This window comes from Talpa occidentalis, unplaced genomic scaffold (assembly GCF_014898055.3).
Source record: "Talpa occidentalis isolate TD23 unplaced genomic scaffold, MPIMG_talOcc4v2.1 talOcc4.9, whole genome shotgun sequence".
In the NCBI taxonomy this organism is placed as follows: Eukaryota; Metazoa; Chordata; class Mammalia; order Eulipotyphla; family Talpidae; genus Talpa; species Talpa occidentalis.
The window spans coordinates 53,520,917-53,537,010 of NW_023605305.1; the positions used below are offsets into that span (position 1 = coordinate 53,520,917).

Genomic DNA, 16,094 nt, shown 5'->3' on the forward strand with positions numbered 1-16,094 from the left:
TGAAGCTAGCTGTGGCCACTGAAGCATGGCCAGGGAGCTGACCCACATGGCGCAGCAGACCTCTCCTGTCTCACCTGCTTTCCCCTCAACAGTGTATTTCAGTGCATCTGCCTGTTCTGCTCCCTACTCAGTCTCTAGTGAATACTCTCACTCCCTACACCTCTGGCCTGCACCCTGGTTCTTGTATGAATAAATAAATAAATCTTTAAAAAGAAAGAAAGCAAGCAATAGAAATGTAATTTCCAAATGTGTGGAATTTTCTGGTCAGCACAATGAGGTAATCCTTTCTATCCACCAACAGAAGATGTGGTAATCTGCCACATAGACCCCATTCCCCATAGGTAAGCTACCTAAGCTGAAATTGGGTTTTTTCCCCAATTTTATGGTTTATGATTCCCTTATCTTACCTTCAAAACCTTTGTTTTTTCTAGTTCTTTGCAACTCTTTTCTGCTTTCTAGATGGGATAATGGCCAATTCATACATTGTTCAATAAAGTCAATTAAAGGTTTACGATTACAGTTAATCCTTTCTCCTTATAGAAAAATATAAGCACTATTCCCCTTCAGTACATCCTAAGCTCTGTCATGACCAGAGATGGCACCTGATAGTTTCAAGAAGAAGATATATATGGTTTAGAGGACACTCCATACAACTTCCTTCATGACTGTGATAAATATATTAGTTGCAAAAATGTCCCTAATCACTTACACACTCCCTGTATCCACAGTCTTTGCAATGTGACTCTCAGCCCCTCCTGTAAAGAGATGGAGTCTATTTCTCTTTCTTTGGATCTGATTAGGCCTGTAACTCCCTTGGCCAATTGAATGCAGTAGAAACAATGGGTGCCAATTATAGACCAATGTCTCCAAAGGTATTATACATTTCCACTCTCGTTTAGAGCCTCTCTGGCTGGGTTTCTGTTCATCTCTCAGAGATGCTTTTTTCCATGGGATTTCATTCTCAGGTCAGATGGTCATAGCTGCTCCACATTACATACTTTCAGGCTCAAGTCAAAAGGGAATGAAAATGAATCTTTTCTGGTAATTTCCATAAAAAGTTCTTAGATTCACTCTAAGTGGTCTGGCTTAGATCAGGTGTTCACCTGGAATTGTCACCGTGACGGGGAGACTAGATCTGCTATTTAGTTTAGGTTAATCTGTGCGCACTACTAGAGTACCCTACCAACCAGTAATGAATAACTGGAACTTTCCAAGGGGTATATGTACCTGCAAAGGTTAAATAGATGTCAAGCAGTGAAAACAAAAGATAACCATTGTAATATTCTAATTGCTTAACAAAAATGTGCTTTATAATTTTGGTTATTTTGCCTTTCACAATGGCCGTTTTGCTTTTTGAGGATCAAAAACACAAGAGAATACTTGGCATTAAATAATTTTTTAAATATCCCATGCTAAAGACTCATCTAACATGAGAAATTTGTAAGAACAAATTTCTTTTCTTGGCTCCTTTAAAACAAGGACAATTTCAAACCTTTCCACCAGACTTCAATTATCTTTATTGCTATTTTGGTGATGATTAAATTTTTAAGCTTACTTTATATTTTGAAAATATTCTGTTATCATTTATATTAATTATCACATATGGGCAAGCCAGATCCCTTGGCATTTCTTTCTTCAATATTCAATTAAAACAACAACAAAAAAATCTTCACCATTTGTCTGAAGCAGCTTGTGGCTTGGCTAAAAGGAGGACTACCCAGATAACCAGTCTGTTGCCTAGTAACAACAGCAGTGTTCTAAATCTCAACCATTATAGGAGTCGTACAGGCAGTTTACCACGTGCCAAGTCAGCACACTGTCTATATAAATTAGAGAAAGAACTTGAAGGTAGATACACAGAAATTTTGCAATGGTTATTGCTGAGCCAAATAAATGATAGCTGCCCAACACTGAGTATCTACTGCATGCTTGCTTTCCATGCATCATGTCACTTCATTCTCATAACAACTCTATGGAGCAAACCATATGATCTGCATTTTACATGTGAGGACAGATATTGAAGCTTAAGATGTTTAAGTAAGTTTATTCAAACAAGAGCAAATAGCTGGTATATATGTGATTGGATTTTGAACTCAGAAAATCTGATTTCCACTTTTTATGAAGACCTGGTTAAAATTTTTAAACAACTGTTTTCTTCTAACTCCCTATATTCTCTAAAACAAAATCATTTTTGCAAAAAATATATGTAAGGTGGACCTCCCTGGTGGCGCAAGGGGTTAAGACACAATCTATGAGGCTGTCCATAGCCACTGCAGCACGAGTTCAATCCCCAGCAGGCCAGGGAGCAACCCACATGGCACAGCAGACTTCTCCTGGCTCGCCCGCTGCTCCCCTCAGCAGTGTACTTCTGTCAGTCTGCGTGTTCTATTCCCTACTCTGTCTCTGGTGAATCATCTCACCCCCTACACCTGTGGCCTGTACCCCAGTTCTTGGATGCATAAATAAATAAATAGAGAGTGGTTTGCTGCTAATCTGCTTAAGAAATCTCCATGCTGTTCTAAGAATGGTGCACTAGAACAACGAAATGAGAGGTCAGAAGACCAGAGTCCTAACCTTGGTTCTGCTCATTACTTTTTTTCACTATATGATACATGGTAGTCACATAACCATTCTGAACCTTCCCTTCCTTCTTTGCAGAAAATGGATTATGCTGGTGTTTTCTACTTCAACAGGTAGGTGTGAAAACAAATAAGCTAATAAGTAGAAAACAAACAAAAACAAAAAATCAGGACTGGACATTTTTCTAATTGAAGAACCCAAGATATACATTACCATGAAGATAGTAATGAACTAGAACTTTCTAACCCCAGTACTTTACTCTTTGTCAGAAAACAAACACCACTCAAAAAATTAGGAGTGTTTGCAGTATCTAACAGCTTTCACTAGAACAAATTTAGTTTAGTTTTATGAGCAAATATCAACATTGAATCAAATACGGTTATTAAATGTGTGTGTGTGTGTGTGTGTGTGTATGACTGTTTCTTCAGGCACTCTTCAATTTCTATCCCAAAAGCAATTATATATTTTATTGCACCTATTTCTTTTTCCCTAAGTTTATATTATAGAGAAAATGGATCACCTTTTCTTCAGTTGTGGGTAGAAATTCTTTTTTTGAAAAAAATTACTTATTTATCTTTGGATAATTCCTAAGAGAAATTTCCTTATTTTTAAAAACACATTGTTAACCCTGATGTCCTTGTTAACCCAAATTGTTCTTGCTCTCAAATGAGAACCAACCCTAGGACGCCAAATATAAATCCCTAGCCAATCACACAGGAGACCCACTTTTAGTTAGCCCGCCTGCAACTTCCCCAGGCCAACAAAGCACACCAGAAGCCTTCATGTTTCACACTATCAAATCTTCCTACTCTTTTGTCTGCCTTTGTTCTTGTTGCTTTTTGTTTATAACATTTCTGACAGTGATTTAATGTTACCCACTTAAAAGTCATCTGACAGGGCCTCTGCTGGTGGTGCAGCAGTTAAGCGCTGGACTGAGAGGCTGCCTGAAGCCTCTGCAGCGCCGGTTCGTTCCCTGGCTGCCATAGAGGGTCCCACCAAAAAATAATAATAATAACAAAAAGATAAAAAGTTATCTGACAGCTTTAAATATGGAAATTCTAATTTCTCATCCATATCAACAGATATTAAAATTTTACAATTCCTTATTCTGTTTGCCTTTGAGATTCTGTGGAAGAGCAAATGACAGAGGAACTATCTCCTCTGCAAGCTGAGAATAACCATCTGCTTTTATCATTTAGCTGGACTTCATTTATTTCCACAATCCCAGTATGCTAAGATAGTAAGTAATCAGGCCTCCCAAAAACCACAGTGGGATAGGACCTGCCTCAATACACTGCACATATAATTCCAAATCTGAACAAGACATAGAATGTGTATTCTGTATGTATCTGCCTCCTACCCAGCACTATTGTCAAGTTCAATGATATTTTATTTTTAACTGAAACAAATGGCAATAGCAAACGAAGGACTGAAAGCCATTAGTATAAAAATAATTTTCGGCCTGCACCAGGGCTTGTGCCGGCCAGCGGTGGCCGCGCGGCTATCTGGCGGGGACGTGGGGCTGGTGGCTGCGGCCTCTGGTCTGGGATGAGCCGTGCTCTCGGTGGAGGCAGGAGAGCTGAGTCGGAGCCATGGCCAGTACAATGGTAGCAGTTGGACTGACCATTGCTGCTGCAGGATTTGTAGGCCGCTATGTTTTGCAAGCCATGAAGCATATGGAGCCTCAAGTACAAGTTTTTCAAAGCCTACCAAAATCTGCTTTCAGTGGTGGCTATTACAGAGGTGCATTTGAACCAAAAATGACAAAATGGGAAGCAGCATTAATATTAGGTGTAAGCCCTACTGCCAATAAAGGAAAAATAAGAGATACTCATCGACAAATTATGCTTTTAAATCATCCAGACAAGGGAGGATCTCCTTATATAGCAGCCAAAATCAATGAAGCTAAAGATTTACTAGAAGGTCAAGCCAAAAAATGAAGTAAATGTTACGATGAATTTTAAGTTCTTAGCAGTTTATGTATAAATACCAACTTTTTAATAAAATGCTTCAAAGCTATAAATCTTAAAAATGATTTAGCATAAACTAAAAGCCTTTGGATAAGATTTTTTTGTTTAAATTGAGCCCTATATGAGGGCTTTAGATTATTGTAAGTAACTGATGCAAATATAAATCAGGCTATTTGTAAATCATAAAATTTGGACATTAATACTCAGTTATGGATAAACAAATGCAATTTGAATAACAATACTGTTCATTACTCATTAAATTTTGTACCTACTTGAAAAAAAATAAAATAAATAAAAATAATTTTCAAGATCTAATCATTTGACTTAGGATTTGACAATAACTTACTATGTATTTAACTATAAAAGATTCTGCTTTATGCATTTCTTTCAGCCTCAATAAATTTATCACTGTTTCAGAGAAAAATATAAAAGGTAATACTAGCTATTGACCTACCATGTAGAAAATTCATAATCTAATCTGCAAACACTAAGATTTGGGGATGCTAGTTATACAATTGAATTTATAAAAGTTAACATAAGTGGCTGAGATCTCTAAGAGGTGAATTAAAATACAAGTTAATACCAGAAATACAAGTTAATGGCACATAATATAGGAATATGAGAATGCATAGGATAGATTTATTTTTTTATTACGGAAAACATGAAATTAGTAAAATATTACAATAGACTTTTCAAGTACTGATTTTTTGGTTTATGGTAATTAAGTGTAAACCATTGCTTTGAGTTGTGTTTTCAACAATATGCAAAATGACACTTGATTTAAGAACATTCATTTAATAATTTAAATTGTTCAGAAAACATCAAAAATGAATCATCATATTGTAAACATGATCATTACAAATCTTCAGCTATGAAAAAAAAGGATCACAATCTCCAAAAGCAGTACAAATCTCACCTCGAGAGGCAAATGTATACCAAAATTAACAAAAAGATATTAACAGAATTGACCTGTCAATTACAATAAGGGAAAGAGAAAACTGTTTAAGAGATGATCCCTGGAAGGTTACAGTTGTGAAAGGTAATGCGATGCCTTAAAATTTTCACTTGAAAATTCTTTGAAGGCTCATTAATGGTCCGTTTATTCAGAAGTTTGATCTCCTCAGGAAGCAACTTCCATAGCAATTCCGGAATGCTAATTGTGGTTTGCATTTGGAGAGTGCTGTATTGACAGTGCACAAGAAAAAAAGTTATTAAACCTACAGGCAAAGATTTCACTTCCTCCAAGAACTCCTGAATACCACCATCTTTAAAAGTTACTCTTTGACTGAGTTCCTCGTTATTTATGAAATAAATATAATATCTATTGTAGGAGAAGAAAAAAACCTTCAGAGTTCGGTGAGGCCATTCTTTATAAATATTTCGGCTATCCCACCCCCAAGTTAAAGCACACACACATATCCCACCCCCCACATCCACACGCCAAAATAAAAAAACTTACTGCTGCTTTCAAAGCTTGATCTATATCTTCCACCAGGTCTATTTTATCCTCCAGGCCCACAGAGAGTCGAATCAGTGTGTCGCTAATTCCCAGGCTATCTCTGTCACTCTTAGGTACTGATGCATGGGTCATGATTGCCCTGGAAGAAAAAGTGAAAGTGAGCACATTTGTGAGCCACTACATCAATGGAGACATTTCTATCTCATAACTTGCATTTATTTTAAAATTTTTTTTCTACTCTAAATTCTTCAAACCTCTATACTTTTTCTTCAGGGAAAAAAAAAAAAAAAAGGAAGAAGAAATTGAGAAAATATTTTTTTTAGTCATGGCTTCAAGTGAAAAGCAAGATCTTTTGTTGTTATTTATCCATCAGTAAGGTATACTCAGTTCAAATACTTGAAGGTGCCAGTCAGGAACCCCCTGCAGGAAGGAAACATGTTTCTAGTTTATGAGTTTTAATACCTGCTTGAATGAATAAGGACTAGATCAGAAGTCATATATCCTGTAGACAAACAGCTGGACTTATCAGAAAAAGCCTATCTCATTTCACCTTCATGGAAAAAAAATCAATTGGGGTCAAAGTAAGTGGAGATTTTCTTTTATCACGCTAATGAAATTTTACCCACACTTTCTTGAAAAATATTCTGTCTTTTCCTTTTTAATTCTAAAAGAGAGGCACACATAGAAATAGGAACTTAGACCTGTGAGACCAAAAGACTTGATTTTGAATCTAGCCTCTTTCACACACTGGCTGTGTGGGTTTATGAAAGCCCTATCCTCAGAGCGTATTTCCTTATCTGAAACAACAGTAACTATCACTTATTGTATGATTACCATGCCACAGGTATTCTTCTAGTCATTTTTTTGCATTTATTTTTTTCAAAGATGTATTTATTTATGCATACAAGAACTAGGGCACAGGCCAGAGGGGTGGGGGATGAGAGGATTCACCAGAGACACAGTGGGGAGCAGAACAGGCAGATTGACTAAAATACACTGCTGAGGGGAGCAGCAGGCAAATCAGGAGAATTCTGTTTGCATTCATTTTTTTTTTTTTAATTTTTTAATAGAGGCATGTTATTTATTTATTTATTTATTTGTTTGTTTGTTTGTTTTGTTTATACAAGCACTGGGCACAGTCAGAAGCGCGGGAGGGTGAGAGAATTCACCAGAGCCAGAGCGGGAAGCAGAGCAGGCAGAAGGACCGAAGTACACTGCTGAGGGGAGCAGCGGGCGGCAGGAGAGGTCTGCGCGCCATGTGGGACCCTCCTCCGGTGGCCGGGGAGCAGCCGGGGATCGAACCAGCGCCGCAGAGGCCGCGGGCAGCTTCGCCACCCAGCGCTCAACCACTGCGCCACCGGGGAGGCCCTGCATTCATTTTTTTAATGGATAAAAACTGGATATAAAAAATTACCTATCTCAAAAGCTTATCATTAATGAAAGGAACATCCCTAAAGCATTTACAAGTACATAGAAAGTACTAGATGCCTAATAAAAAATAATAATTCATAATAGTAATTAATATGTGTTGCTATGTAGGATGAACCATGGTATCAGCTCAGGAATTTTTTTCCCCCATGTCCTCATATCAATCCTAAGAGCAGGGTACAGTGCGATTCACATTTTACAATTGAGGAAACTGAGATTGAGAGAGGATAAGTTCTTTTTTTTTTTTTTTTAAAGATTTATTTATTTACACAAGATCCGGAGTAAAGGCCAGATGCGTGGGAAGGTGAGAGGATTCACCAGAGACAGAGCAGGGAACAGAACAAGCAGACTGACTGAAATGCACTGCTGAGGGGAGCAGCGGGCGAGGCAGGAGAGGTCTGCCGCGCCATGTGGGATTCTCACTGGCTAGCAGGGATAGAACCGAAGCTGCAGAGGCTGTGGACAGGGGAGGCCCGATAAGTAACTTTTTTAAGGACACTGAGTTAATACCTGTTGTTAGGCTTCAGGCGGAACCCAGTACAAGTTGGCTCTGCTTCCTCCCCCTCTTATTGCAATGCTGCCCTGGTTGCAGCAAATTTGGGAGACACAGAATGAGGGTCATAGAAAAGACAAGCCCTGACCTAAATTCACTCATCCCCTGGCATCAAGTTTATAATCTAGCTGGAGCATCTGAGGGCCAAGTGACTTTAAACCAAATCCCTAAATAAATCAGGGATTTTTTTTAAGACTATTTTTAAGACTGCCTTCAAGTAATGCACATTTCATTACTATGCAAAAATAAACCAATTTCACATGCCAAGTGTGCCCTCTTGTGCATCCACACTTACTAGCAGAAATCTTGAAAGACTAACAAAAACCTGTGTTATCTTAAATTACTTGGATCACTATTTCAGCATATTTTCTTTAACTTTGCAAAAATGCTTGACTCCCCATAAACTGTAAATAACTATAAGGCAAGAAATGTGCCTATACTCTGGCAATCCTTACCATTTCTCAGCACAATGCTTATAGAATCTAGTTATTACAGAAATGTTTGTGAAAATTAACACAGAAATACACCATACATTTAATACTATTTAAAATCATTAGGAAATATTGGTTTACCCTTGCAAAAGTTACACTATATGGTCACTATAACCTACAATAAAATCTGTATATCGTACAGGGATGTCAGGTGAGACAGGTAATCAATAAGCAAGAATTATTATTTTAATAATTAATCCCATTTTATGGATGAAAACAACTGAAGCTCAAAGGTTAAGTAACTAGAGGAATCCCAATCCAGGTTGCTTTTATCTCCCTTCATGTCTTCTCAGAATACTAAAGGTCTCAACAGAAATCCTCTGTGACATATGAGTCATCAGCAAAACTTCTGAATCTGTTTATTTGTCAGCAAAACAAGCTGCTGAACTGATCTTGGGCTGCTTTATGTTCTATTATCTCCCAGTACTTAGATAAAATTAAGATGAATTGATTGGATTGGGTAGGTAAGGGTCAGAAATACAATGTTCAATTTTGGGTTTATTCTGCAGATAGCAGAGTCATTTAAGGTTTGCAAAAATAAACAGGTCTGATCGTATCTGGTAGGGTTATTTTGTGAGTGTCAAAGACAGGGAGGTGTTTTATCAGGACACATTCTCCATTTCCCTGGGAGCCTTCAAAGTAATAAAGTCTCCAAACCCCTCCCAAAGCAGAGTTGGGTAAAACAAGCAGGCCTGAGTCAAAGGTCAAAGATTTTAAAATAGCCTTACTGCTGGAATCTCTTTTAGGCACAACAGCAAAGGAACCAAAATTCCGAGGACAGCACTCACTGATAAGTAGCCCTCCCAGACGTCTTCAGGGTTTCCAGTGAGTTAAGAGTTCCTTCTGGCTGGACAGTGGCAGGCTGCTCTGATTTATTGTTAAATATCCTGAATTATCTCTGACTTTTTCACACTCCTTTTCCAAATAATCATTAAAGCTAACATCAAAGCTAAAATACTGAGAAAAACAGAAATATACTTACGGAAGCTCAGCAAGACTCTCATATCCTCCCAAGCTCTCAGCCAGAGTAAATAACTATGGCAAAGAAAACATTAATTTAGATCTTCATCAAAGTAAAAATACTAAACTTTGAAAATAAATGTTTTTAATAAAGTGGGCCTGAGACAGGGGATGGGAAATGGTAGTCATTGTGAATCAACTGCAAATTGGGTAAGAAACTCAGAGAAAAAAAGGAGAATAAATTCCCTAACAACGATTTTACTGATTAGATATAGTAGATATAAACTTGTAAAACTCACTAAAAGTTGATGAAAGTGAATCTCTTTTATCTTCCTAATTTGGCCCTATACTAAAATAATACTTAACATGAGATCTAAAAACCTCAGAATTATTGCATTTGAGACTCACCTCTGTGGCCTGTCCTTAAATAAAAATCTTTGTCTACCAAGTTATACATCATTACTTACTAATATGTATCATATTATTACATTAATATGTCCATTTAGCTCACTCAGCTTTCTCCTAGAGTACAAGGAAAAAAAACCTCAGGTTTTAATGTTGTAGCATAGTAGAATTTTACAAAGGCTTAAAAAATTCACTCGGGGGGAGGGGTTAGGAGGGGTTACAGTCAAAATAAAGAGGGTGGGAATTGTATGGGGATTATAACCAAAATGAAAATGCATACATTGTGCAAAAATGAAAAATGATGTAAAAAATATATAAAATAAAATAAAAACTACTCTCACAACTACATTATATTAAATGTATGTTAGCATCTTTCTGATTTTATAGGTGGACAAAATCTAGATAGCAGCAGGCTTTGACTGATTCATCAGGGTCCCATTCATTACACCTGTTGCATTTAAAACTCAGAGAATGTTGCATGAGCTCTACGTGACCCCAGTGTATGCAGAGAGATACACAGGCCTCTCTCCAGGGCCCCTGAGAGCTTCCTGCCACTGTGAAAGTGAGATAAAGGCCTCCCTTCCCTCTTATCTCAGAGACATGTAGCCTGGGAAGCAATGGACAAGGTTCCTAAGGTGGATTTCAGGACAGCCTTGGGCAATGCATTAACTTCACACTACATCGAGGTTTCTCATGACAGTTCATTTGAAAAAGGGGTTCATTATAAATAAATTTGAAATAATGACTTAGGACATTTTGTTTCCCTCAAATTGATGGCAGTATTTAGAGAATTAAGCAAATAAATATATTCAGATGTCTGCTACCCATGACTTTCCAATCCCAAACATTTCATAATAAAGAAGTCTGTGGGTGTGACCCTCAGATACAAAAACATTTCATTTGAGTTGGGAGGAAGTGAGAGATAACAAACTGCTGTAAGAAGATCTTACCTCTACAATTTTAAGATTTTTTTTTTTATTATTTATGCATGCAAGAATTGGGGTACAGGCCATAGGTATGGGGAGGATGAGAGGATTCACCAGAGACAGAGTGGGGAAGAGAACAGGCAGATTGACTGAAATATACTGCTAAGGGGAGCAGCGGGTGTTACCTCTACAATTTAAAAATCTATTTTGAAAAGTTACCTTTAGGTTCTTGAGGAAGGCCTCACTGTGCTTCAAAGTGCCTTTAATATAAAAGGTGATCATTCCCGGGCAACCTGTGCATTGACGTTTTGCCAACTCATGCTGAGGATGAGAGGGCAGTCCTGTAATCATATGGTATAAAGAAAAATTGGAGTCAAACAATGTAATTTCAGCAAAAAAATTGCTGTCTGCTTAAATAAACCTCAAAAAAGCCTAACATATTTGTTCCATATTCACATCTGACTATTCTTGCCCCTGTCTATCTCTCGAATTTCATTCTCATGATTTTTTACATTCTCAACATTCTAGCAAGCCCAGTTTCTTTATCCTGACAGTAGTGCACTCTGCTTTCATCTCAGGACCTTTGCACATGCTGCCTCTTTAGCCAAGAACATTCTTCCTACTGACTGCTCCCCAACTCTGAGTGAGTTACAGGCTGTAATTTCTTGTTTAATATTTGTCTTCTCTGCCAAACTAGCCTCATGAGGAAAGACTCATTTCTTTTGTTAATAATTGGATTTCAGTTCCTACTACAAAACTTGGTTGGCGACTAAATATTTGTTAATTAATTTGAAATGTCTTGTGCATGCAAATGCTACTTATTCTTCAGGGCACAGTTCAAAACTCTGCCTCTGCCTTCAATATATATACAAGTCAATTTACCTTGAGTACATTCAGGACATTTCCTCTCATGTCTTGGCTTATCCAAGGCAGAGATGTCTTGAGGACAAGCCCAGGTGTACATGAGAGCGTATATGCTTTGGCACTTCAAAAGACTTTAAAATAACTACTTAATTAAGACCACCACAGTTTAATAGGCTGGTAAAATAAATTCAAAGAGTAACATGTAAGTCTTCTAACTCCAAATTAACTTTTTCTAGAGATTGCAAGAAGTGAAGGAAATCAAAAAGGAAGCGCATTTTAGTGGAATTTTGGTATATAAGTAGCAAGTCTCAACTTGGTAAGTATTGAGTCTCAACCTCTGTCAGATAAAATTTGAAAGCAAGGGCAGGATGACAGACTACAAATCAACTGGAAAATACAATGTTGTAATCTTGGAATAGGTATATACAGGCCTTCAAATTAAAGACCATCAGAAGAACATGTAATGTAGTAGGACTAACTCCTAATATCCAAGCATCCACTATACCATAGGAAGCACAAGCCTAGAGACATCCATCCTTTTCACCACCAGACCCAGCACAGGGCCTGAGAGACAACAAAGTTCCACAATAAATGAACAGCATAAACATGAAAACACTAACCTAGCCAAGGTTATGTAAATAGGGTGTTTAGGAGAAACTTAAAATCCTAGAGTAAACACATATACTTTCAAATCAGATTAACATACCAGGATAAATAACTGATTCTACCAAAGGATGAGATTCCAGAAACTGAGCAACTGCCATTCCATTTTCGAAATGCTTCTCCATTCGAACTTGTAGAGTCTTTAGACCTCGATTGCAGAGGTAACAGTCAAGAGGTGATGGTACAGCTCCAATAGCTGCAAAACAAACATGTCCTGATTTAGTCTGAAGGTGGGGAGGGGCCCAGAAAATTCCAAATTCTCTTTTTAATTAGAGTGACTCTGAGAAGCTAGTTACGAAGTCCAGTGTTTGAATGGAGGTGGGAAGGAAAGTAATATATCAAATCTGAAGCGTGAGGATGAGGCATAAAATAGGCTTACAGAAATGGGCTTTAAAATGAGGGGAAATGAGTGTGTTCTTTTTTTTTTTTTTTTTTTGGAAATGAGTATTCTTAAGCTTTAGTAAGAACACAATGTTATAAACAGTCCTTTCTATAATTTTAATGAAATAAAATTTCATTAGATACAACTATAAATAGTCCTTCCTATGATTTTAATGAAATATTGCACATGGCTTAACCTTGCATCTCACTGAAAAACTACTACAACACACTGAGAAAATAGCACTACAGTTTCCATTATTACTGAGTGATATCCCAACATTCTATGCAACTTTTGTCCAAAGCAGCCTGTGGTTTCACATTCTTCCAGGAAATGCACCCCACTCCCACTCTTTGTAAATGACAGAACTTTATCCAGCAGTAAGTTTTGGCTTCCCTTCTCAGTGTTTCCTTTTGTTACCATAATACTTATTTCTTACAAAAGAAAAGCATTTTTATTCCTAATAAAAATGTTTGTCTCTTGGGGTCTCCCTGGTGGCACAAGGGTTAAGACGCAACCTATGAAGTAATCTGCAGCCACTGCAGCATGAGTTCGATTCCTAGCCAGCCAGGGAGCTACCCACATGGCGCAGCAGACCTCTCCTGACTCGCTGCTCCCCTCAGCAGTGTACTTCAGTCAATCTGCCTGTTCTGTTCCCCACTCAGTCTCTGGTGAATCCTCTCACCCCCCACACCTCTGGCTTATAGCCCAGCTCTTGTATGCATAAACAAATAAATCTTTAAAAAAAAAAAAAAAAGTTTGTTTCTTATCTGTATAATCACAATGGCTAAACCAAATCTCTTCAATTAAATCCTTATCCACACTGGAGTTAACTGAACAATCTCAATGGTGTTTGAATATCTGCTGAAATATATGCGGGTATCATAGTGCCAATTAAAATTAACCACCATTCAGATATAAAGGATACAGTTTAGAAAAGTCATTATTCCAAACATTATTTTTAAAAAGAATGAAAAACCCATTAAGTATTAAAACTAAAAATTCACTTGGGCTTTTACCAAATTAAAATCAAAATTAACATGGATTTGAAAAATAACAAAATTCATCCCTGTGTTATGTTGTAAAGCTCTATCATGCTGTAATTATGTTTTTTATAAGCCAATTTTCCCAATTTCCATTTTAAAAAAATCAGAATTCTTTTCCTGGTACTTACTTAATTTAGGAAGAAGTGAGTTCTTCCTAAAACACTTCAAAACAACTAGCAGAAATATCGTTATCAAATGTAGTCACTCTGAGATTACTTTTTGATACCTACAATTTAATACTTACAATTTTGTAAGAAACGGAGCTTTTCATGGAGAGTGTCAGAATTAAGAGACACCAAGCCCATTACAACATCACTGTGACCTAAAACAACACAAGGATCATTAGGTTAAAACCAAGTATGTGGAGTGTGGTAACATATATCTGAAGAGTGGGATCCTATATCACTACATGATGCATAGTGTTGTGAAAAAAATGATTCTACTGAAAAACAAAATGAAATCAATGCAGGTTTATTCTTCATGTTACAATTTTTTATAATTTCTAAAATGTGATTTCAACTGAGAAAACTCTTAAAAAATGCTCAATGGAAAAAGTTTACATAGGGCCTCCCCTGTGGCGCAGCAGTTGAGCGCTGGGTTGCGAAGCTGCCCGCAGCCTCTGCGGCGCCGGTTCGATCCCCGGCTGCTCCCCGGCCACCGGAGGAGGGTCCCACATGGCGTGCAGACCTCTCCTGCCGCCCGCTGCTCCCCTCAGCAGTGTACTTCGGTCCTTCTGCCTGCTCTGCTCCCCGCTCTGGCTCTGGTGAATTCTCTCACCCTCCCGCGCTTCTGACTGTACCCAGTGCATGTATAAACAAAACAAACAAACAAATAAATAAATAAAACATGCCTCTATTAAAAAAAAAAAAAGTTTACATAAAAGTTATTTAATTTGACAATAGCAAAAGCTATGCCTAAAAAATTAACATAATATAAAATTAAATGTTTCTTTTAAAACTGTCAGCAAGATAAAAATATAACCATTTACAGTAAATTTTAATACTCTGCTCATAAATCATGAGCATAGTTATATCTGCTATCAATGGAATACTGTATTTAATTAAAATACAATTATTCTACATTGTACATGGGTCACAGAAAAAACCTGAGTTAATAGCAGGAGGAATAAAAATGTCAAGATCTATGCTATTTTCATCTACTGATGGAAAGAATATGCAAAAGTAGATGGTGTCATGTCTTACCATTCATATATTTTGTTGCTGAATACATACAAATATCAGCTCCCAGGGCCAAAGGTCGCTGAAAGAAACAAAAGATTTTTATTTTAAGGGGGAAATCTCTTGAAAATGTTCTTCATTACTTGCCTACTTGCTATCGCAAGTGTTCCATTTCTATTCTAACTTTTCAAAAATATGTACATCTCAAAATTTTCTAGGACCTCTGATTAAATTTCCCTTTCCTGCTTGCTACCAGGCAAAAATACAAGGCATTGAGTCCAGTGTTCAATCCAAAGGTACAAGTTTTATGGAAATAGCAGGTAAACTCAAGTCAGTAGGTCTCTTGAACCTATTTCTTTACAGCAGTTGGTGACTGGTCCCTAAACTTATTACCTACAGCAGAGATACTGGCATTATATGACTCAGTTTATACATAAAATAGTTGACTTAACTATCTATAATTGTTATGTCAAGTAAGATAAAAACAGCCTACTTTGATGTTTACTAATAAAAACCTTACAATGTTGCTAGGATTATTCACTTGGTTTGGCATGGTTTAGACTCTTAATTACTCTTTTATTACATAGTTTTGCCAAGCTTAAACTCATCTATAAAGAAATTTGCTTTGATTGTTTTCTCTCATTCAATTTCCCCACAAACTAATCCCTTAGTATTACATCTTTTCACTTACATTTTCTTTTAAAATAAAATAAAGTGTGCATGTATTTTCACCTCACTCGTTATTAGTCTTTATAAGGTATGGGAATTTTCCATTTAGAATATTTAAAAAATTAGATGTTTCCACTTAAAGCATTATCTAAATATGTGCCAAGAACCATACTAAATGTTTTATAAACCTAGTGAAGTGCTGTACAAAATACTTTAGCTAACTCAATAAATCTATACCTTTATGATTCTGAAAAGGAACTAAGAAAAAAAAGTAGATCACTCAGACTAAAAAGATGGTAGAGACTGGACTCACACCCTCACTACTTGAATATGGAGGTTTTACTTTGAAATTTTATGCTGGTATGTACATTCTATCTTTTGTGAGACCTACAAAAGATCCAAAAGACAAAAGATAAGAAAAAGAATGCATACAGGTCAAGAGGGTAAAAAAAAAAAAAAAAAATGAGAGCACCCTTTTAGATTTGTGTTGTGGAACCAGTACATATGACTGCCTAGGGACAGT

General features: G+C 37.0%; 2 protein-coding genes across 4 annotated transcripts in view; one reads left to right on the forward strand and one right to left on the reverse strand.

Annotated features, from left to right (window-relative positions):
* Nucleotides 1–4,171: 4,171 nt before the first annotated feature.
* On the forward strand, nt 4,172–4,568 carry LOC119237016 (mitochondrial import inner membrane translocase subunit TIM14-like). The gene has a single exon (XM_037500970.1). It carries the CDS (start codon nt 4,173–4,175, stop codon nt 4,518–4,520), a length of 348 nt encoding a protein of 115 aa, XP_037356867.1. The 5' UTR covers nt 4,172; the 3' UTR covers nt 4,521–4,568.
* Nucleotides 4,569–5,184: 616 nt separating this feature from the next.
* CTH (cystathionine gamma-lyase) overlaps nt 5,185–16,094 on the reverse strand; it is a 72,938-nt gene continuing 62,028 nt past the window's right edge. For all 3 annotated transcript variants that reach the window (XM_037500968.2, XM_037500969.2, XM_037500967.2), the window contains 7 exons: nt 14,927–14,984; nt 13,969–14,046; nt 12,343–12,495; nt 10,992–11,113; nt 9,464–9,516; nt 6,010–6,148; nt 5,185–5,730 (listed from right to left, as the gene is read on the reverse strand). In XM_037500968.2, coding sequence (XP_037356865.1) covers nt 5,704–5,730; nt 6,010–6,148; nt 9,464–9,516; nt 10,992–11,113; nt 12,343–12,495; nt 13,969–14,046; nt 14,927–14,984 — 630 coding nt within the window. In that variant the 3' untranslated portion in view covers nt 5,185–5,703. The remainder of the gene's footprint in view (nt 5,731–6,009; nt 6,149–9,463; nt 9,517–10,991; nt 11,114–12,342; nt 12,496–13,968; nt 14,047–14,926; nt 14,985–16,094) is intronic.